Raw genomic sequence first — 23,281 nt, 5'->3', positions numbered from 1 at the left:
TTTTGATAGGCCTCAATAGAATATTTTTTACAAAATAACAGTCTAAGTATATAGCCAAACATAGAATTTATTAACCGGCTTGAAAATTTGGTTGAAAAGTTTGACCTTTTGGAAAACAGGAAAACCGAATGAAAATGCGGAAGATTATTAAATGTAACTTGCATAATTTATTAGAAAGCGACTCCCTGGGGCAGAAGGGACGGTGATAACCGTCTTTTAGCAATACAAATTTTATAACCCGAATCCATAGCTTGAAAATTATTAAATTAACCTTGCCTTTATAACTATATACTCAACATTAAACTTTAATATCACTTTTCAAGTTCCATCAAAACCTAATTTAAACTTAAAGTAAACAAATTTATAATTAACAAGTAGCAAAGCTATCCGACGGGTTTAACATTTTTGGTTACTTTTCCGGAAGGCAACCATTTTACAAGATGGCAACAAATTGAAATGTCTTTGACTTATGTAATATTATTACATGCAAAGGATGATTGAGCTAAAAAAAGGGGTAAAATAAATTGGTCTCAATTCCCATGTACCAACTAGCTTTAAAAATATTTATATTTATATATATATATATATATATTTTTCTCAAAACATTTTTGTGAAGATTTTTGTTTATAAGCGTTTCTAAGAGTTTTAACTTCTAAAAAAGAAACTAGAGTGGGTTTTTTCTTCTTACTTTAAAGCCTTTTTTTTTTTACTCGAGTCTCTTGAAACCTTAATCCTAGTGTAGGTTCTAATATACTTTGCGCATGACTCTAACTGGGCTATACAAGAAAGAGAGAGAGTGAGACCCAAAATACAATTCTACCGTCTAAAAGAGAGATGGAAGAAACGGAAAAACCATAGTCTAGTACATGTTTTTTTATTACTATTACATAGTAAGACCGAAAGACTCGGTTAAAATGAGGAGTAGCACCTGGATTAAAGATCAAAATACTCCAGAAAGGTTTTTTATACGTTTTGTTCAACTTACAAGAAACGAAATCCAATAAAAATTCTGTAGTTCTTTTAACCTTTGACCTTATATTGGCTTCTCTAAAATTTATTAGATGTACTCTACTCGAGTATATAGGGGATTCAAGGGACGGATCACATCCTTAGTTTGATTAAATATTCTTTACGACGTTTACTTTGGTTTTAAACGCAACCTAACCAAAAGTGATCTGCCCCTTTGTAGTATATATTATGTTAAAAACAAAAGAAAGAGTTAGGCAAAAAACTAGAGCGACGCGAAAGAAATTATTCCAAACTTGTCTCTCAAGAAAAAAAAATTACTAAAATTGAAGCCATGGTCTTGTTTATTTTATATTATACGCTGTCAAAATTATTTATCCCTTTGTATGGATTGGATAGGCCACTTAAATCATTACCCTCTTATATTTATGACACTTATTCTCCAAATATTTTCGTTTTTATCTGGGAAACTTTAAAGGTATAAAAACACCCTCGTGAACGTTATGTATAGGTTTTGGGCAGTAATATTTTTTTGGTTTATAGGTGATTTATGAGGATATCTTTTCGAAGTTGAGCGCAATTATTTTCTGATAAGGTACAGATTAATTTTTGAAGCATGTAGAAAAGGAAATTATTAGGGTTGTGCGAATACTCGCAAATTTTCGAATAGTAGTAGTTTAATTCGAATCGAGTATTCATTCCATTTGGAGAAAAACGAGGAATTTTTTAATTTCAAAACGATTATTCAAAAAGAAATTGGAATATCCGATTTAAATACGAATAAAGTTTTCTAAACCGAGTAATCGTTCCCAAGGGGAGAAAACGAGTATTTTATTCAAAATTTGAGGGACTATGGTCACGTGATGTATTTCAAGAGGATTTTATTAGGGAATGTCAACGCCGCTACGTGTATTTAACAAAACGATATAATGTTTTTCTAATAGAATTTTCGAGTATTCGTTTTGGTACTAGAGCTCTAGGTGTATTTAGTAAACGATGAATCGTTTTGAAATAAATAAATAAACTTGTAGAAATAAAATTTTCGACTCCTCGTTTTCAAAAAACGAGTACTCGAATTAGATTTTTGGAAAACAAGAAATATTCGTTTGAACGAGTACTTACTCGATTCGAGTAGGAGATTTACTATTCAATTCGGTTTAAAAAGAATCACTATTCGCGTAGGTCTAGAAAATATCTTTGCAAATAATCTCGTGTTTGATGTTTTTCGGTATTCGGATGGCGAGAGTGCATCTAACCTTTCAAGATGCCTTTAAGGCTTACCTCTTAACGTTTGTTTTTGCCACTTATACCTATATATTGACTACAGGAGTCTAGGATCCGAGTAAATTTATTCCCCGAGGATAAACCTCCCCCGTCCGAAAGCCATGGCATTTAAAAGCCATCCAGGTTTCTTTTCCATTAAGGAAAGTCTTTTCAGTTTTTTTTTTCATATCCTGCATGGCCTTTGAAGATTTTATTTTTTTCCCCTCTATCTCTCTCGGATAACGGAGTTTATCGTCTGTATTTGAATTTTCCAGTACATATAATACCTCTGAATAAATAAGAGTACCGATTTTAAAAGAACTTCTAAAGAATACACCCCGGGATTGAAAGCGGAAAGTTCTAATTTTTTTGGAGGGAAGTTTAAAATGTACGCTTTTAACGTTATAGCAACAAACCGCTAAAAAGTCCTTTTCAAAGAAAGGGTTGACCTTAATAATCGCAGCAGACACGTCACGAAATTTGCTATACTTTTAGTATACGGGAAAGATGCATTAAAGGGTCTGTAAAATTAACGGTGGGCCGTTGGAATGATTTTTGAAAGTCATTGAAGGTGCACCCTGGGGGCAAGCAAAACGGAAGTCTTTCCTTCGAGCAAACGCAGCGGGGGTCTCGAACTCTCGCGGGTGAGACTGCGGGGCGGCGGCTCAGAACCAATCACAAGAGAGATCTGACATCAATGACTGGAGGGGAGTTGACTTTTTCAAAAAAATGTAATTCAACGGCGCGTCGAGACTTTACAGTCCCTTTAAGCTCCCTTATCTCGGTAGCTATAATGGAAAAGTTCGTTTTATTTTAACACTCGGTTTCACGTTTTCGTTATTTTATACTAGGAATATGCATTTTGATTTTTTCTTCCCAAAGTAAAAACATCATTCTCTTTTCTTTTAACGTCGTGAAGTCATTTAGCTTTCAACAAGGTCATGTATTTTGTTAGTAGCGCCAGAGAGAATTAAGTAGGGAGCGGAAGCTACAGCGTTTAATAGTGCTAAAGGGAATGTAGCGCTAAACAAGCAGGCTACGTTGCTATTCTGTACAATCTCATTTCCGGTCACATGATATTTCTATAAAAACAAATTTTACGCTCGATTGTTATTGGTTCTAAGGTGTCGGGGCGGTTTCTGAGTGTAAACCAACCAGCGGTTCGGTTTCTGGCGTCTGCTGGAGTAAACAGTAAAGTGAGTAAACCGTATAAATAGTTACACTTTTAGGCGCGCTATAAAAACCCTTAAAAATACGGCAAAACCAAATGTTTCAAGATTAATCGTGACAATTATTATTGGAATATTAAAAGGTAAATGTAAAATTCCCCACATTATTTAAATATGAATTCAAAATGTGTAATAACGCTACTTTTAACGTTTCAAGGTGAAGGTCCAAGGCTTAGGGAGAGAGTGGCAAAGAACCAAACTCACTCCTTTGTTGGAACTGTTTCGATATTTAGCAAGAATAATGCCCCGAATTGTTTGTAAATATGGATCCTGCGCGTCAAAACAAACGTCGGGCAGTCGGCAAATTAGAGGAGCACCCGGTATTTTTTTTGTAAAGTTTCCATCAGTAAAGGAGGAAAAAGAGAAGTGTCAAAGATGGGTTGATGCCTGTAGCAGAAAGGATTTCACTATAGAAAACGTTTCTCGTGGTACCTACATCTGTTCAAGACATTTTCACGGCTTAAGAGGTCCAAGTCAAGAACATCCTGATCCTATTCCTCTATGTAGTATTTGGAAATCTGTTGAAGTAAGCTATTTTATACAACTGTTTCTTTTAAATACTAATGTTTGAAACTTCGGAAACCATTTTTGCAGGCAGAAACAGGAATTACCACAGGTGCAGAAGAAATACGTCTTGACGTTACAGATACAAAAGAGCCATTTAATAGAGGAAACGGAAAAATCGATGTAAGTCTGATTTATGAAAATACAAACTAATGTAAAAGATATATGCGTAACAAAGCGACTTTTTTTAGGTCTATGAGGAGATTAAATCTAAAGATGTGTTGGACCTCAATATCTTATCGCCACCTGTTTCATGGTCGATGGAGAAAACTAATCAAGGGGTTATGTTTACGAAGCACACTAATGGAAAGATTGTTCATCTTGTTCTTTCTTGGAAAATGGACCTGTGACTGTGGCAATTAAGGCATTGGATAAAGACATAGCTAATGAAAAAATTGAGAATAATTTGATGATTAAGAGCAATATTGATGTATACAACTGCCTATCAAAACTTGATAAGTTTAAAATCTGCCCGGGAAATCATGATGAAGACCTTGTTAGACTTTATATTGAGAGACGTCCAAACCAGCATAAACGAATTGGCAATTATTCAAGTGATTTAAAAACCATTTATAGCAACAGATGTGAAGGCCTCATTCCCGTTAATAAGAATCGATGTGTTGCGTGTCTGAAATATCGGTCAAGTTTACGAACTCTGCGTTGTCGTTATAAAGCCATGAGCAAACAATTGGCCAAAGATGTTAGAATGAAAGCCAAGCAGAAAAAGGCTTCCAAGCCCAAACACGTTTTATCAGAGAAAGGGAAACAAGACTGGTCAAGATTAAAGCTGATTTTTAAAGAGAAACTTAAGCAAGAGGCGCCTGGATCATTCATGTCCCTATTTATTAAACAACAGTTACTTGCATTGGAGAGGTCGAAATACGGCATGAGATGGGACTCTTTCTTCCTTAAATGGTGCTCTTACATAAAAAACAAATCAAAATCAGCCTACAAAGCTTTGGAAATATCTGGAATAATTAAACTACCCACAACAAGAACATTATATAATCACGAACATACGATAACAAATAAATCTGGATTTAACGAAGACGCTATCACCGAAATTATTAAGATTACAGACATTGATAACCTTCCAGAACACAAAAAGTACTTTGTACTTCTTTTGGATGAAATAACTGTCAAGCCAGACTTAATTTGTCATAAAGATACTGGTTACATCACGGGTTTTATTGATGTCTTTGACCAACATAACACTCTTAACGATATTGAGATGAGAGAAAAGGGAACTACTGCACCACCTCTCGCAACAAGTATCCTTCAGCTCATGCTTCGTGGCATCACAAGCAACATTAAGATTCCATTTGCCCATTTCCCCACAAAAGGAGCTACAAGCGGCGAATTATATTCAATTATTTGGGAAGCAGTTAGTATTTTGGAAAATAATGGATTCCGTATTTTAGCGGTCGTTGGCGACGGAGCTTCAACAAATCGAAAGGTTTTTCGTATGTGCGCTGATAATGAAGGAACCACATTTGTACCTTTTAGGACTAAAAACATTCACGCATTTGATGAAGAAAGGGACTTATTCTTCCTTTCAGATGCTCCGCATTTGATAAAAACAGTACGAAACTGCTTTAGTAATAGCGGTGCCAATTCAAATTCTCGCGGGTTGTGGAAAAACGACCAGGATATATCCTGGAAAATAATCTTGCGCCTATATTACACTCAATTAAGAATGAAAGGACAATTTAAAAATGCTTCTAAGCTGACATATAATCACGTTTTCTTGAACGCATATTCTAAGATGAAAGTTAATTTGGCTTGCCAAGTTATGAGCGAAACTGTGGCTTCGGCAATTGAAGTTCTTTTCGGAGATGAAAAATACCAGGAAACAGTCACATTTATAAGGACATTTGACAAGTTTTTTGACATATGTAACGTCGGGAATTCCATTGAAGCCCTAAAAAAGAGAAAACCTAACAAACTTGTTTTCGAACATGAAAATGATGAACGATTAAAGGTAAGGAAAGTGAATATGAAGGTTTTGATAACATAATAATCGTATTTCTTGAATTTAGTGGCTAGAAGAGGACTTTTTAAAGTACTTAAATGATTGGGAGAAAGACGTTGCAAATCGTCCAGGAGAATTTTCAAAAACTGAAAGGAGCAAGATGCTTTTGAGCGCAGAAACAATTGAAGGGCTGCGAATGACAGGTATACACACTCTGAAGCGTTATATAAGCCACAATTAACTAAAGTAAAACCCTTCAAATATAGCCCTTTCAACGGTGCACATCGTAAAATTTCTTCTTAATAAAGGAGCAAAATATGTTTTGACCCGCCACTTGAACCAAGACCCCCTGGAACAGTACTTTGGCAGGCAGCGATGTTCTGGAGGTCGAAACTGCAATCCCTCAGTTCGCCTCTTTGAAGCCAACATGGATAAGCTAAAAGCCTTAAAAGGTCTCGTTGTAGAAGCGATTAATGGAAATACTACCATTTCTGAAAAAACTGTTATTTAAAAATGTTATTATCAAACGCTTTTTACTCTTTTGGGAAAATAATTTAAAATTTGAAACAAATTTGCCATCAGCAGTAATAACACTGGTCCTGGTGTTAATCAAAGTTATTGCACAGTATTTTATTTCAGTTTATCAATGAAATCTTTGGCAAATGAAAACATAAAGCAATATCACTTATTTGCAAAATAAAAAACGAAATCCGTTACTCTCACTAAATTATCACATTTGTTTTTCTAATATATAGCTTGGTATATATAAAACTTTGGCAATTATTTTAAAGTGTTACCTTCTTTGAAATAAGGTAATATTTTAAAGTAATGAGAAATAAATACTAAAACACGTTTCACATATGATTTTAGGCACATTTTGATAAGACCTAATGTTGGGGAATGTGATATCACATTTCGTACTGAGGTATAAATTGTTGAAAGAGATCGAAGTCAGGGTCACCATTTAAAAAATCGTAGTCAGGATTTTCATTGATGTTACCCAATGTTTGAGATGAGATGCCAATTTTAGGACTGGATGCCACTTGACTTTGAGGCGGTTTAAATTGTTCAAATAGATCGAGATCAGGATCACCATTTAGGAAACTGTATTCTGAATTGTCATTGACTGTTATCAATTTCTGTGGTGACCTTTTATTATCTGGAATATGAATCACAGGGATGGTTTTTAATGGTTTTGTTGGGGACGGTAATTGTTTATGGTTAGTATTAGCTTTGCGTTTTTTCGATGTTTTGTTTTCTTGTTTAGAGGGTTGAATTTTGGACTCAAGGCTCTTTTCAAGTAACCCTTTTCTTAACGACTTTTTAGCTTTGAGGGCTTCCCTAGTTTCGTATTGATATTGCTCCAACAAGTCACGAATTAAAACCTTTCCCCTGGTGTTTAAAAAACAATCCAAAAGTTTTAGAAGCCATTTCTTAGCATCAGTTTGACTATAAATAGAATGCCAACGTTCATTAATTTCAGAATTTTGAAGAATATGTCGTAAAGCCGTGGTTTTTAAATTTTGATGTCTAATTTTAGAAACATCAGTCACATAGATTAAGTCTGATATTTGTTTTATTAATTTGATGAGATTGAAGTATTGGTCTGTTACTGTGATTAATCCTCCTCTAGATAATTTTAGAGTCCACGCCTCTGTTTCATCAGGTTCTTTAAAATCACCAATAGGAGTTTTGTCCTTCATAATCCTTTTAGCTAATTCTGGAGGGCATTTCTTCTTTTTAATCAAAGAAAATGCGGTGTAGCCCGCAACATATCTTGTAACTGAAGTATTTTCAGTTATTTTGTTGCAATTGGTGATAGTGGTCAAGGCGTTGCGTTTCCGAGGCGACAGTCCAAGAAGGTCAACCTTTTTCCTTTGACGTTCTACTTTAGCATTTTCCTTAGAAACTGCGTTTTCAACTCCAACCTCCATTTTCACCATCACTTCAAGAAAGAAATATTGTACTATGCGACTTACTAGGTTTTTTTGCATTTGTTGTGACACATTTTTAAATGTAGCGCAAGAAGTACGTAAATGATTGACCATTCCTTGCTCATGTCTTTCAGTTTTAAGTATACCATGCGTTTGTTTCAAAAAATCTTCCCTTGTAGAATTTAATTGTAGGCACTGAACCTTCGCTAAAAGGTATGGTGTAATTGCATCTCTAATAGCAACGCTCTCGAGATCCAAAAGAAATTTCATAATATGTTCTTTTTCGAAGCGAAATACAAAACTCAGGGTCCGTATCTTCTTCACAGTTAATTGAAGGCAGTAGTTAACAACCCCTAAGAAATACAACAGTTATACACATTACAATTATACTTTAGTAGTGAAATTAATTAAAGTAAGGACTAAAATATTCACCTTTTAACTGCAAAGTGTTCTGGAAAGACATGCTGCCACCAGCTCTAGCGCCAGAAATTTGAAATTTTACCCCTCGCGTTCCACAACGGCTTTCCTTTAGGCCCGCCCACGAAGGAGGGAGTTACCAACGTCATACCGGAAGACAGATTGTACTACAATTTCAGTCACGTGACCTTTAGAGCTACATTTTTCAGTCGACCTTCCGCTCCCTACTTAATTCTCTCTGGTAGCGCGTGATTAGGCGTGATACGAGTATAGTTCTTTTCTGGCGTACACGTTCGGTTAATGGTTTTTCTTAGGCTCGCTAATAGAAACCTTATTCCGATCTTTCACGTACGCTTACTTCCATTAGTCTACACTTTGTAGTATACGACTGAAGCCTTTTTTTTTTCTTCTCAAAGCCAACTGCAGATGGCTTACCTTAAGAGAATTAAGAAGTATTGGATAATTTACGTGATTTTCATACCAAGATTTTTCGTTAAGCCTTGTACTATTTTTTGTACCCTGTTTTAAGTTAAAAGTGTTAGACCACTTATAGTCTAATAACCTTGGAATGAAACATACTGATCTATGTACTCTCTTCTCCATCAGTGGAGTTTACGTAACACTTACTACGTCATTTTGGCAAAATCCCCTATCTCAAAATCCCACGCATTTACAGAGCGGGGTTTATTTCGTTTGGATAATATCGTTGTAATTAATCTTAACCTCTATTTGATACGTTACGGATGTTGTCTTTTTGGAGACATTTGATTGGCGTTTGGCGTGGGCGTAATATAAACTCGGTCAGATGGCGCGAACCCCGGCACCTGGTAGATAAACAAGGGGTCCTCGTTTCGGCGTTCGGCAATGAATTCCTTATCCAAACATTTTTGAAAGAAAAGAAGAAGGGGTTCTTCGAGCCAAGCTCGATTGGAACCGAAAAGAAAGTCATCTTTTCTTCTTCTTCTTCTTCTTAGAGGGAACCTTCTCCCATCGTGCGAGAAAATGACGCCTTGACGCTTTACTAGTCGTTGAGAGACGTGTGTAGCGTCTCTCGTCATTCAACCCTTCGTTAGACATACGACTAAACCCACCTTATATAATCAAATACGCCAACGAGTTGTCAACGTAGGCGCGCGTGACAGCCCTGCCTAGAAGCGAAAGAGGAAATGAATATTTTAAAACTCACCCCGTTCGACTTGGGTAAATAGATATCTCCAAATTAAAACATCAACTCTAGTTTGCTCAACAGAGACCCTCTCTAAAAACGTATTCTTAACCACAGGGTTCTTGGAAAACTAAGCTTGGTTCAAGAGAAAGCTCTTTAAGTTCGTTATACGCACGAACGGATTCGTTCTCGTCGTGTGCCATGGTGCCATATATGTCCAAACTGTCCGCCTATACTATGACTGTTTTCACTCTTCGTTTATTTAGGGTTTTTTTTTTTTTCAAAACTGTTATTTTGATTGATGGTATTTTTTCGCAAACGTGCCAAGAGTTTCCATGATGTTACAGTATAGTAAATGATCCCATTGGAAATATTAACATTATACAATTTAAATTTAGACCCCAAGGATTATCTACAAACATTTTAAAATACTACTGAAAATAATCTTGTATATTTCTCTTCATTATACAAAAGCCTAATTTTTCCAGCTTTTTTTAAATGTTAATTAAATTTTTTTTGGTCGTATGTTATTTTAAAAAGATTCCAAAAGGCACGCAGAGTGGTTTAAAATTGGCACGCGATTTATCTGCCTTTATTTTGCCAAGGTAATTTAATTTCGCTACCTACCGTGTCGTGACTAGCAAATTAATTTTTTTGTTCCCCCTGTGACCTTTACGATAAATTAAAACGTGAACTCTTTTGTTCGGACGGGAAACGGTAGTAAAGAGAAATGAGCCAATGTGAATTAGTTTAACTCTCTCATTCAAACCAAACTGTTATTTTATGGATAAGGCAATGCAATTCCTAAACGGAACGACTTCCAGATCCCGTTCGTATTTGAGGTTCGAAATCAGCTTGACTGAAAACGGAAATTTAACGCCCGACTTAACGAGTTCCGGTTATTTAGTCAACTCAATTCTGTTCTATATAGATTGTCAGCCATCCGGAGTTTGCTTTAAACCCAAAAATATATCTGATATGTTAGCTCAATATCTCTTAGATTTATCTATGTTGCATCTTTCGTTTGAGTATTGTCAGAAGCCGTTTGTTGTTCATAGAGCGCGTGGGTCGTACGTGCACGATTTTATCCCGAATTATCATGAATTTATTCAACTCCCTCGTGAATATTTGTCGATAATTGTTGGAGCAATTACAATTTATAGTTGTAAGCCTCTAGAGTCACGTTTAACAGATAGATCACCTTGCACTGAAGTAATTCACTAATCGATATTCAAGGATTAATTAAATAGATTCGGTACTATGCACAAATAGATAGTGAAGTAAATAATATACATCGGCTATTGTTGGTCAAAGAAATACTTTGGGGTATTTGTATAGATTCCCATGACGATTCTGAACCGTTTCCTATACCGCGCGGGGTACGGTAAAATTCAGTGGAGGCTGAAATGAACGAATGGAGAGATGGACCTCAGACAGAGTTTCCTCTCCAGCGCCCTTTTTATCTAAACAGAGTTTTAGACCGACAAAGAACTAAAGGTCCAAAGAAGAAAAACATGTACGTGAACATAATTTTTGGTTGTTTTCTGTTCTGGCATTGTTCACCACCGATCTAATCGTTTTTCTCGCAAATACTCTTCTGCTTTTATGCTAAAGGTCGCTAAGCTTTTTTCCTTGTTTCTCTCAGCTGGGTCATAAATAAAACCTAAAACTTAAAGAAAAATAAAACCGTTCTAGAATATTAATGCTTACCGCGAGACGATAGAGGAAGGAAAGAAAACTACGTAGCCATTTTACTTTTAGATCTAAAAAGAGATTATTATAATATACCCCAAAAAACACCTCTATATTGTGTGCGGGTTAAATTTTGATCCCCTCCCTTGATAACCCTTAAAAAGATGGAATAAAATGAGAACGTCGCGTTTTCGGAAATTGGAGAAGGCTGAGAGAAGGAGAGGTTGGAGGTCAAGGAAAGGTGGTCTTCCAAAACCACAAAACTGAAATTGACGATCCTTTCCTAATTTTAATTCTTCAATATTATTTTTCCTTTTGGTTCTTTCAATTGTAACATTCGCCTATAATTTAATCAGCTAATTATATTTCTTTAAAACTTATCGCTGAATAATCATTAAAGCTTAAATCTTTTCTTTTACGGAGCTTTCAAAATCGCAACAATTAAGGTAATTGATTTGATGCCGTTAGTCGGGCCAACCACTTTATTCCTCTTTTATCTCTAAAGTGGAAATTTTGTTTCCTTACGGTCTCTTCCACCTCGGATGGTGCTAGCTGTCGATGGAGGCCAAGCGATACCTATTTAAATAATAAGGCTATTACCATTATCTGATAACGGCGCTTCGATTTACGCCGTTAAATCTGTCTCGATCCCAAATTCCTACGCGGATTCTTTCCTTCCTTTTCTAACTCCCTAAGAAACTCCAAAAATGCTGTTCTATCTCTTCCTTCGTGCATCCCTCCCTCTCTCGCTACCAAAGAAATTCGTTTTATTTTTGACTAGGTAATTTGCGCTTGTCATTCAATCTTCTTCTAACGATTTAATCTGGGAAAACTCCACTAGCTCTCTTTTACCCAGAGTTCTGAATCCCTATATTCTTCTGATTTAAAGACCGATAAATTTTATCTGATTTTTCTTTTTTTCGAAATGATTTTCTTTCAGCAATTTCTGAAGTTTACGAGCGTGCATTTTTCTCTGAAGTTTCAATTTGAAGATGATTTTTTTTTAATTTATTGATACATTTCATCTGTTTTTCCCATGGGAACGTAGACAATTAAAATTTAAATAGGCTTAAGGAATAAGCTATGTATTTACAATGCACCGGAAATAACCTAAAATACCGCTAAACGGGCTTTTCATCTAGTCTATAATAGAGATTATCTATAAATAATTCGTATAGGCGACGCTTCATTTAAAAAAGTAAAAGAGCTACGATGGTATTTTCCCATCCCATTGTAATGTGGGTGTCTCTACAGAATATTTTTCTTGTATGAAGTCTAAAATATGACCTTGTGTCCAAGAAAAATCTAATAGACGGTCCAGAGCAAGCTTTACTTAGAAAAAAGAAGAACTAATCGGATTTGACCCTCTCTGTATTTCCGTTAATATCACTGGTGAAACGAAACCAAGTCTGAGCTAGCTGAGCACTCGCTTGTCACGCGATTACGCTGTTAGATTAAACACACACCGCCGGGGTTCTCCATCTCAAAGTTTGCTCTGCCAAGTCAGTTAGTTCTCCACCTCTTCTTTCTATTTCATCTTTCATCCATTTTTCTCCTACAGTCGTATAAAAGCGGAAAAATATCGGAGAACCCAATTTTTCAAGGAGCTATTACGTCCAATTCCTTTTGACGTTGCCGAAATGAACTATAGAATTTCTTTATAGCGTTCTGCTTTTTATAGTGATCTATAAATAGACCTATGGCACTGTTGTGAATTCTCGTAATAAAGTGTTGATTATATTTGCCAATGAATTATATCAATTCATCAAAGGCCTTGTTTGGATGGGAGTTCCTTAAGTTAAGGCAAAATAGAAAGAAAATTGAAACTTTGCTTCTAGAACAACATTAGATGATATTGGTATTTTGAAATTATGCTTGCAAGGGAAGCCAGTTGTTACGTGTTACAGGGATTTTTGGCAATAACTTTTAACACACTCTGTAACTATCTCATAAATTCTACCTGAGCTCTATAGACTATAGGTTCAGATTGAAGGCCGGCTTTCTATGAAGGCAAGATCCGAGATTCGTAAATCAAAGCATAGGTGTACTCGGTCGAACCTCCAAGACTTTAACGGCCCCGTAGGATATAGTAAATCCCATTGAAAAGGCTGCGAGTTCACGGCACCAAGTTCCTTAATCCTAGAGCTATTGGAAACTATATTCTGTAGATCAATCGAACCTAGAACCTCCAACAAAGGCTTTGAAATCCTTTTCCGTATACTTTAACAGTGCCAGGTTAGAGTGATCGGAATAAGTTAGGTGTAAAGCGCCTCAAGCTGGTGCGCAAATTCAATATATCCTTTATACTTCCGTTTCCGCTGTACTGCAAGATTCAGTTAACTCGAGCTTTGACCTATGAGAAGTGACTCAGGCGTCAAATTAATAATTTAAAATTATTTTAAAGTAAATATCAGAATTTAATTTGGATTGTTTCTCGCGGATATTAAGGAAAAATATCAAGTTACCCCAAAAGAAATTTATTTGTGTCTTCCTCCTGGTGGTTTGCTTTGCCGTGAACACTGACGTATTGCGGGTTAAACATTTCTACAGGCGCTCATAGTAAATCAAAGGGAAAAACAACCCCTGTTGGCGGGCTTCTCCCAAGTACCTTATGAATTTCCAAAGAGAAAATTCCCGGGCAAGTTAACTTCTACATTAACTTTTAAGTTTGTTTTTGCAACTTGAATTAATTATCACGATTTAAATTAAAGCCTTTAGGCCTTGGAACTGATTGAAACTGGGAACAAATAGTTATCTAAACGTTTATCTTTTAAAGTGTAACATCGACTAAATAATAGCAAAGTTAAGCCTTGGCAGAATTTAATTAAATAGGCCAGGAGCTCTTTTGGATCTCATTAATCTTGCAAATTCGTGCAAAGCAGCGAAGGGGATGGACGTTTCAGCCTTTAAGGGGATGGAACGACTAAAATGGTAAAGGAATCGCTTTCTATTTTGCGGTTTACAGCCTGATTTCGCTTCGTTGAACCGTTAACTCTTTAATGGTCGCTTCTCACTCCGGGACGTATCCTTGTTTATATTCCCAGAAACGTTTTCGGTTTTATATTCCTTTTCTACTCCGCTTTCTTCTTGGCTTTTCGGTTAAGGCTTTGATTCACTTAGAAACGCTGAATAAACCTAAAGGTGGTAAACTAGAGTCAGCCCTGGGTTGTACCAACAATCCAGTCCAATCCAATCATTCGGTCCCCTTCAGTGTCGCTTCGTGGACCTATTATACGACAGATTTAGTCCCTCTCACTTTCTCTCTCTCTCTCTCATACTAGTCACGGCGGCTGCATCTGTGTTTGTATTCTACAAAATCTTTCTCTATAGTAGCTAGCCCCCTTTTACCTATCGTATATGTAGCGTTTTCTTAGATGAGCTATTTTCAAAACAGTCCAAACAAAATGGCTTTCGTAGAAAATTTCGTTATCATCGTGAAAAGGGTATTTTCAAATTCGCGATTGTGAATGTGGAATCAGTTTATATTGAAATTTACTTTATCATTTTTGGTTTACAAAGGTCTTAGTGTCCAGAAACATATCCTTACAGGAAACAATCCTTGTATTTAAAGTTTTATATAAGAGATCAATGGATAAATGTATACTATCTCTTAATTGGGAATCATTTTACCGAAATTAGAATCTTAAATTATAAATAATAGGCGGATCTTATTAATTAATTAATGATATTGGAATAAATTTGGGCAATGGTATTGAAGCTAATGCATGGTCGATTAATTTTGATTTGCAACAATGCTGCGCGCTTTTAGGTTCAAATAATCATTATCCAGATAATGAAATTTACAGTTGGTAACTCCATAGACCATAATTATATAACTGAGTAGAGAAGATGAATAGAGTAAATTCGATTAATTATAACTTTATTCAAGACTAACTTAAAATGAGAGAAGTTTTAAACTCTTAATTAATTCGAGGTAATTTTGACAGTTTTGAAATTATACGTTTCACTTTCAAATACATAATTAGATCTGAAAAGTTTCTTCATAAATCAAATTTAATTAGTATGAACCCATAATTTGTTAGTCTAGGAGCTCGGTAATCATACAAAACGGTCCGTAAACTATATTAATTTTGTACAGTAATGCATTTTCAGTAAAGGCAAAAAATTATATTGGAGTTGTTAGTTCTATCTCCAAAACATCAAATGTCCATTTGTTGCTTATAGTTTGAAACTACAACTTGTAACACCCGACGTTTTATATTATAGTTTATAATCCTAGATAGATATTTCATTTCGGAAAAGGTTTATTCTTTATATATATATATAGTTTTTCCCCACTGATTTTCACATCCATCTAACAATATACGCCTCTACTTGATGCATTTCTTTTTATTTTCATCTCTCGACCTATACATTTTTCCTGGCCTATTATCTTTTTGCTCCGTTGCAGGACCGCCCGTTCTTGAGTTGGGTGCTTTAAAAATTGCCAACTCGCTTATACGTTCTCCTATCTCTTTGCAATTTATAAGTCTAGCAGGATCGGACCATGGAATCTTTTGTTGTTGCGTCTAATGCATTTTCACTGTTGCTCCATGCGTCTCAAACGGGGTTTTTTTTCTTCTTCAATCTTCCGAAACCCCTAACTCCCATCTTCATCTTCTTCGTCGTCGCCCCCCCCCTCCATTTCTTTTTTTCTAAGTTTCAACTATTTGATATAGCATAAGTAACATAATCATTTCTAAGTATACCTCTTTGGGTAAATTCCGTATCTATTCCGATTCTTGAACGACAACAACCGTAATTATAATAATTTATATAATTTAGAGTTGTATAATTACATTAAGATGGGATATTTTTAGTTTTTCAAATCGGAGACGTAAGTAAGAGCTTTTTAAAAGTAATTTGAATGATATGTTTAAATACTAGACGAAGTTAGGTGTACTTTCATTGTCAGTCTTATCTGGGAAAATTCCCGTAAGAATGCGACGTACTTCTGATTATTATGATCCTTTGAAATGTAGGTTTATAAGAGCAATGATCAGAAATTGGTTGACGATTTAAAAAAATATGGAATCTTTAACCCTTTGAAGATTTTTGAAGAATGGCAAATACGTTCGATTCAGATAACGCTTATTTTTATCCATTTTTGCGCTCGTCCCTGTCTCTAAAGTCAAGGGATATCTAAGGATATTTTTTACAAAGACAGAAAATATACTCAACTCACACACACGCGTGACTCGACTGATCTTTCGATATCCCGGACATTAACCTTCTCTTCTCAGAGAAAAGGATCATGCCATTTTTGGAACCTGTTTGGTTTTTGGTGAACATTTGACATAGATGGAAAAGTTTTCTCTATAAATTTTGCTCTATAGCTTTTGTCCAGTGGAGGGATGTTTATCTAATAGTGGGTCGATTATTCGAATGTGTTTCTGCGAAGATACTGAGGTAGAGGATGAGAGTTTAAGAGAGAAGAGGATTCTAGAGATGAGGAAAGATTCGGAAAAACGAATTTCCATCCTTATACTTGTAGTTCTGCTGCCAAACTCAGAACGTAAGGAAAACTGTCCAAGGATCGTGGATAGCGGGGGATAAAAAAAGGAAGGAAAGAAAGATAAAAAGAACTAAAGAGTTCAATGAATCTTTCCTCTTTTTTTGACGAGGCACTTGCCATCAGAACAAGAAGAAAAGATAGTCTGTTTCAGATCGAGCTCTCTCTAGAAAACAGGATTATTGTAAGAATTTCCTTGAAGAATTTTCTAAGTGGGACGCCCAAACTTTTGTATTGTGGATTTTTCTGTACAGTCTATAGTCCTAGCTATTTGAAAAAAGAGCGAGAGAGAGAGAGAAATAGTACTAAATCTTCAAGAGTTATTTAGACTCTTAAATTTATATCTCCATGAAGCCAACTCCACTGCATTCACCGAATGGTTCAAAAAGTGACTTCCGAATAAGATGAATGGGTGAAGTTTTATTTCCCACTTTTGATTCTTTTATATTTTTTTCATTCCAAGAGTCATTCCTAATCGTAAACGTCCTCCTTTTGTACGACGGTTTTACGGTCTGTTTCCTGCGAAATATCCAATTGCAGTGTTAGGCTTTGACTCTACAGAAGATTACACTTGAAATTAACTTCCTACTCTGTCCGAGCTTTAAATTTTTAAGTCGACCTGGGAGTCGGAATGGAAATGGAATGTTTTAAAAGTTTCTTCCTTTTTTTTTCAAAACAGAATTCACTCCTAATCAATTCATTTCATTATAAAGTTAAGTTTGTTCCAAAGAATTCGGTAATATTTCAGTGGGGAATTTCTGGGGCTCATAAGTAAAGTTATTCGACACTAAGTAGTTAAAACTCTCATGCAGGGTTGGACTGTTTCTTATGTAAGAACTTTAAGGCGAAATATCTTCATTATTTATGGAATCAAAGAACAACCTGCTCTAGTTGAAATATTAATAAATAACATCAAAGGTTGTAAACATTTCTTAGCGAAACTTTGCTCATTTATAAAACTTGTCGCTCGAGAAATATTTAATGATGTAATAATTTATTAAACTAAATCCGGAGCCGTTAAAAAGAAACTGTTTTTTCCCCTTACAAGTAAATGAAGTCGGAAATTCGCTTCAAATGATCTATCTTTCTTTGATGTCGTATGGTATGGTTTTGGAGAGATCTCGCGACCAGGTCAGTCACCATCTTCAAACATCCTCGTGGCGGCGGAAGATTGAGTGGGTTAAGCTTCTCTCGCTAGGAATTATTCAAGCGAATTAATCTGAGAACTAGCTAGTCCATGCAGGATTGCTAGCTTGAAATATGAAGAAACTGCAGAGAAAATACTAAACGTGAGAGGAAGAGAAAGAAGCGAAAGAATCCGCTTCAAAAGACACGCGAACGAACAAATAAGGGACCCCAAAAAATTCTTTCTTCTTACGTTTTCTCTTCCTGAAAATTAAGTTTTTAACTTATTCGTTCCCGGTAATACATTCTTATAAATAGGAGTGCGTGGTATCAGTTAATTATAACGCGAGGTTACGAACGAATTAACAATAATTCGTTGGTTATGCATTTTCTTCTTGAGTATACGTATGGGTGTTACAGGCACCCTTGTACCCCTATTTACAATTCTGTGTAGTAGCCCATCTTATAGAGCGTCGAATGTTTTTCACGCTAATTCCCTGAAAAAAATCTGATTCGTCGGCTTCATATTCATCCTAGCTTCCTCTCTTTTGCAATTTTTTGGATTGATCTGTTCCGAACTTCCGACATTTCCTTTTCCTTTCTGGATCTCCTCCACCCAAACCAAGATCTGGTAGTTTTCTTAATGAAAAAAGAAAAGAGCAAACAAAACTGGAGGCTTATTTTGGCAATTAGGGAACTAAAACTTATAGCGTAGAATTTCTGATGTACACGCAAGCGGCATCTTGTTAAAGTTCAACTAGTTTCTTGGGTCTAATGCAACTGCAGGTGTTGCTATGGTAACTCTTTCTAAAGGTTCTAGAAAGCGGAACAAACTAATTATCTCACTTCACTAAGTGAAGAAGAATTTTCCCCTTTTTTCTGTTTAGTTCTTTACGGATGTAGATAAACTGAAGTTAAGGTTGAAATATCTTCACCTCTTCACTGGGATATCTTAAATTTATCTTTATATTTATATACTTCTTTTATTTCGCAATGTTCCATCCACTGTCCTCTTTTTATTTCTCTCAGCTTTGTCGTAGGAGTCCACTCTAAAACTTTATCAAGCCAAGACTTTAGAGTCTATTAGGTAGAAACCTTTGGAAAAAATAATTTAGTTGAAGTTGTTATTTTTTTTATTAATTCCTTCGGGGTTCTCCTGCCCTTTGTACTTGAATTTACGTGTTTGGGGCATTTTCACTATATACCTAGAGCTAAGAGGATCTTGTTTATCCATTTGGTCCCTTTTTTCTCATTATCGCCCTTAGGGAGTTCGGTAATTAAATTGGAAATGTTTTTCAACCCAAGTTTTAAACTTTTTTCAGCCAATAACTGTATTTGTATATTTAAACTTGCAGCAAAGGCACCTACCTGTCTTTGCTCGTCAGCTCTTAGGGACATTATTATTACTTCATGGGCCGCCATTTTTAAAGATGGCGGTATATTGAACCCCAAAAGTTGTAAGGCTAGTTTATAGGATATAGGATACCACTGTACTAAATATTAGTCAAATTGTTTGAAACGCGTTGATTATCAGGAGATATATGGATGTATAAATTGAAACAGTGCTTTGAAACGTGTTGTAACAGAAACATAGCCCATTTTAGACGGCTCAAATTATTATTACAAAACTGAAAACCTATTTTCTTGTCATATTTCAACTTAGATTCCTCTGAAAATTTTTCAAAAATTCAATTAAAGTTTTAAGGGCTGCATGCCATGGAAAATGTGAAATCCAATCGAAAGCACACTGACTGCCACTGGACTGACAAAAATTCATTTCATTCCTATATATATATATTGAACCAAAAATCCAATTTATCTTTAGTAGACTGGAATTACATTTTTGATTTGGAAACATTTTTGTTCAGATGATATTAGGGGATGTTCTTTCCATCGGCAACAGCAATTCTTATTTTCGTCAAGATCAAAAAGCTACGCACGGATTCCTTCAAATTTCGGATTGGTTCTTCTAGTTTTTCGTTGGTGGTTATTATCTCGCGTATTATTCCCTTCCGAGGGGCTAACCAATGCTACAAATATAGTTGACTATTCGATCTTATTGAAAGGAGATCTTTAATTCCTTTGTTTATGAAATGACTTCATTTGGAATCTCTTTGTCTGAGATTAACACGGATTCCTTCAAATTTCGGATTGGTTCTTGTATAGTTTGGTTATTTTTCATTGGTGGTTATTACCTCACGTATTATTCCTTTCCGAGGGGCTAACCAATGCTACAAATATAGTTGATTATTCGACCTTATTGAAAGGAGATCTTTAATTCCTTTTGTTGATGAAATGACTTCATTTAGAATCTCTTTCTCTGAGATTAAGGAGAAATTAGACCAACAAGGCCTAGGACTAAATTTACTGGAATTGTTTGAATTTTCCGGTTCCTTTCGGGTATAGTACATTATCTCTCTTTTTCAAGTGACTTCCGCTAGATTTCCGTTTAAGAATGGCACTCCAAACATTTACATTTTATACCGAAACGTTTATTTTTATTTTTGGGAACGCAGACATAAGAATTCTCAAAGGATCTTGTGTTTTTTTTTCCCTGTCGGGCTAAACGCTCGATTAATTTCCTTAACACGGCTCTGCTTTTTTAAAACGCGGTTTAAGTATTTTTGATTGCCAAAATAGCAACGTGCGCAAAGTCCCTTGTTAAGCCCCTAATAGGTTCTTCTAACTTCATTCTAAACATAGACGAGCATTAATGGGATGCGATAGACCTACTTAAAGGGAAGATAAAATGTACGATATAATTAATAGTGTTTGAACGAGACAATCTCCATGCACGGTACGCGACAATTTGGTCTCGCCGTTATGGTCTTGCCGATTTGGTCTCGCTGTTTTGGTCTCGCCGTTTTGGTCTCGGGACAAATGGGTTTCGGGACTATTGGGTCTCGGGACTATTGGGTCTCGGGACTATTGGGTCTCGGGACAAATGGGTCTCGGGACTATTGGGTCTCGGGACAAATGGGTCTCGGGACAAATGGGTCTCGGGACAATTGGGTCTCGGGACAATTGGGTCTCGGGACAATTGGGTCTCGGGACAATTGGGTCTCGGGACAATTGGGTCTCGGGACAATTGGGTCTCGGGACAATTGGGTCTCGGGACAATTGGGTCTCGGGACAATTGGGTCTCGGGACAAATGGGTCTCGGGACAAATGGGTCTCGGGACAATTGGGTCTCGGGACAAATGGGTCTCGGGACCTAACCCAACCCAACCTTGTTTGAAGGTAAGAAGATTATTTATATGAGTATTAAAAGCCCGCCTCTTACAACGAACAATTTATTAGCAATAATAGAAATATTTTGGAAGGTGTCAGACAATTAATAGGAGAATATTTTGGAAAAGGTGGCAGCTAATTATCTGGAGAATATTTTGGAAGAGGTGGCAGCTAATTAATTGGAGAATGTTTTGGAAAAGGTGGCAGCTAACTATTAGGAGAACATTTTGGAAAAGGTGGCAGCTAATTAGTAGGAGAATGTTTTGGAAAAGGTGTCAGATAATTAATAGGAGAATGTTTTGGAAAAGGTGTCAGATAATTAATGGGAGAATTTTTTGGAAAAGGTGTCAGATAATTAATAGGAGAATATTTTGGAAATGGTGGCAGCCAATTAATTATAGAATATTTTGGAAAAGGTGGCAGCTAACTATTAGGAGAATATTTTGGAAAAGGTGGCAACTAATTAGTAGGAGAATGTTTTGGAAAAGGTGTCAGATAATCAATAAGATAATATTTTGGAAAAGGTGGCAGCTAATTAATTGGAGAGTATTTTGGAAAGGTGGCAGCTAATTAATAGGAGAATATTTTGGAAAAGGTGGTAGCTAATTAGTAGGAGAATGTTTTGGAAAAGGTGGCAGCTAATTAATTGGAGAATATTTTGGAAAAGGTGGTAGCTAATTTGTAGGAGAGTGTTTTGGAAAAGGTGGTAGCTAATTTGTAGGAGAATGTTTTGGAAAAGGTGGCAGCTAATTAATTGGAGAATATTTTGGAAAAGGTGGCAGCTAATTAATTGGAGAATATTTTGGAAAAGGTGGCAGCTAATTAATTGGAGAATATTTTGGAAAAGGTGGCAGCTAATTAATAGGAGAATATTTTGGAAAAGGTGGCAGCTAATTAATAGGAGAATATTTTGGAAAAGGTGGCAGCTAATTGGTAGGAGAATGTTTTGGAAAAGGTGGCAACGAATTATTGGAACCATTGTTTTGGAAAAGGTGGCAACGAATTATTGGAACCATTGTTTTGGAAAAGGTAGCAACGAATTATTTGGACCATTGCTTTGGAAAAGGTAGCAACGAATTATTTGGACCATTGCTTTGGAAAAGGTAGCAACGAATTATTTGGACCATTGCTTTGGAAAAGGAGGTAACTAATTAGGTAACCAAATAATCACGAGACCAAATAATCACGATACCAAATAGTCCCGAGACCAAATAATCACGATACCAAATAGTCCCGAGACCAAATAATCACGATACCAAATAGTCCCGAGACCAAATAGTCCCGAGACCAAATCGTCCCGAGACCAAATAGTACCGAGACCAAATCGGTGAGACCAATTACTCCCGCGACCAAATCGGCGAGACCAAATTTTCCTGTTCCGCTCCATGCACGTTTAAACACCACTTTAAATAAAAATTGTAATGTATTTTATGGTGAATTAATTTTCCAGCCATTTTTATGTTGTTTTTAGGTCTGCTGCGACAAAATCCAGAAAATATTTACTTTAAAATAAATTTTTCTTTCTCTGGATTAAATTTTGCGGTTTAATATTACATCCACCCTCGTTAAAAGTCTCAAAAACAACTCGGAAAAATTAAGACCTTTTTAATTAAAGGGAAATCATTAAAAGTTAAATTAGCTTATAGCAAGTGGTAAGGGGTACCGTGCAGAATTAAGTTGTTGTTAAATCAAAACACAAATCCACGTACCATTGTACAGGGTGTTTCAAAAAGGATGCTAGGACCAAATGGGTCGTTCGATTTCTTACTACAAATTTAAGGGGTCATCAGTAAAACACTGTGTTTAAAGCAAAATGGCAGAGAAAATTTTAGACTTAAAATCGTTCATAAAACCCACTGAACTTTGACCCTAACACCCTGTATATACGTTCCTATTAATTTCCGTTTTGCTAACGCTAAGATTAAATTTAAAATTTGTTACGAACCGACGATGCGGTCCTCTTGAGCACGAGTCGTTAACGAAGTTTATTTTTCTCTCGAACTCCAAACTCAAATTAAAAATAATTAACAAGCTATTTCCTATACATATACCCCTTCATCTCTGGTTTCGGTTCAACGAAACCCAACAATGTTTTAAACATCGTAACTCCTCAATTTTTGATTTTCCCGAACTCCTCTGAGGTTATAGTTGCGATATTTTCGCTCTAAGGCGATTTATTCGCAGTGTATAGTTAGTTACACGCATCTTAGT

General features: G+C 35.9%; 2 protein-coding genes and 1 long non-coding RNA gene across 6 annotated transcripts in view; 1 reads left to right on the top strand and 2 right to left on the bottom strand.

Moving 5' to 3' along the window:
- LOC149661597 (uncharacterized) overlaps positions 1-23,281 on the top strand; it is a 355,782-nt gene that overhangs the window by 215,874 nt on the left and 116,627 nt on the right. The window lies entirely within an intron of this gene.
- The window catches only part of LOC149661604 (allatostatin-A receptor-like), a 97,490-nt gene that overhangs the window by 21,631 nt on the left and 52,578 nt on the right, over positions 1-23,281 (bottom strand). The window lies entirely within an intron of this gene.
- LOC149661607 (uncharacterized) lies at positions 6,594-8,581 on the bottom strand. Of its 2 annotated transcripts, XM_089843124.1 has the most exons (3): positions 8,361-8,581; positions 7,974-8,281; positions 6,594-7,895 (listed from the first exon to the last, which is right to left on the bottom strand). In XM_089843124.1, the coding sequence occupies exons 1-3, from the start codon at positions 8,389-8,391 to the stop codon at positions 6,903-6,905; spliced, it is 1,332 nt and encodes a 443-aa protein (XP_089699250.1). In that variant the 5' UTR covers positions 8,392-8,581; the 3' UTR covers positions 6,594-6,902. The 2 variants fall into 2 exon arrangements, with proteins under 2 accessions (XP_089699250.1, XP_089699249.1); XM_089843123.1 differs by having other exon boundaries at positions 6,594-8,281.

The sequence above is a fragment of the Phalangium opilio genome, unplaced genomic scaffold (genome assembly GCF_054372755.1).
Source record: "Phalangium opilio isolate 3A_F unplaced genomic scaffold, DU_Popi_V2 ptg000070l_1, whole genome shotgun sequence".
NCBI lineage: Eukaryota > Metazoa > Arthropoda > Arachnida > Opiliones > Phalangiidae > Phalangium > Phalangium opilio.
This window is presented reverse-complemented; position numbering and strand designations above follow the sequence as displayed.

Bases quoted from the DNA above. Each gene is read 5' to 3' on its own strand.
- LOC149661607 (XM_089843123.1), bottom strand. From the start codon at position 8,391: ATGTCTTTCCAGAACACTTTGCAGTTAAAAG. The intron at 8,282-8,360 runs GTGAATATTTTA...TGTATTTCTTAG, and splicing joins GAACACTTTGCAGTTAAAAG to GGGTTGTTAACTACTGCCTT.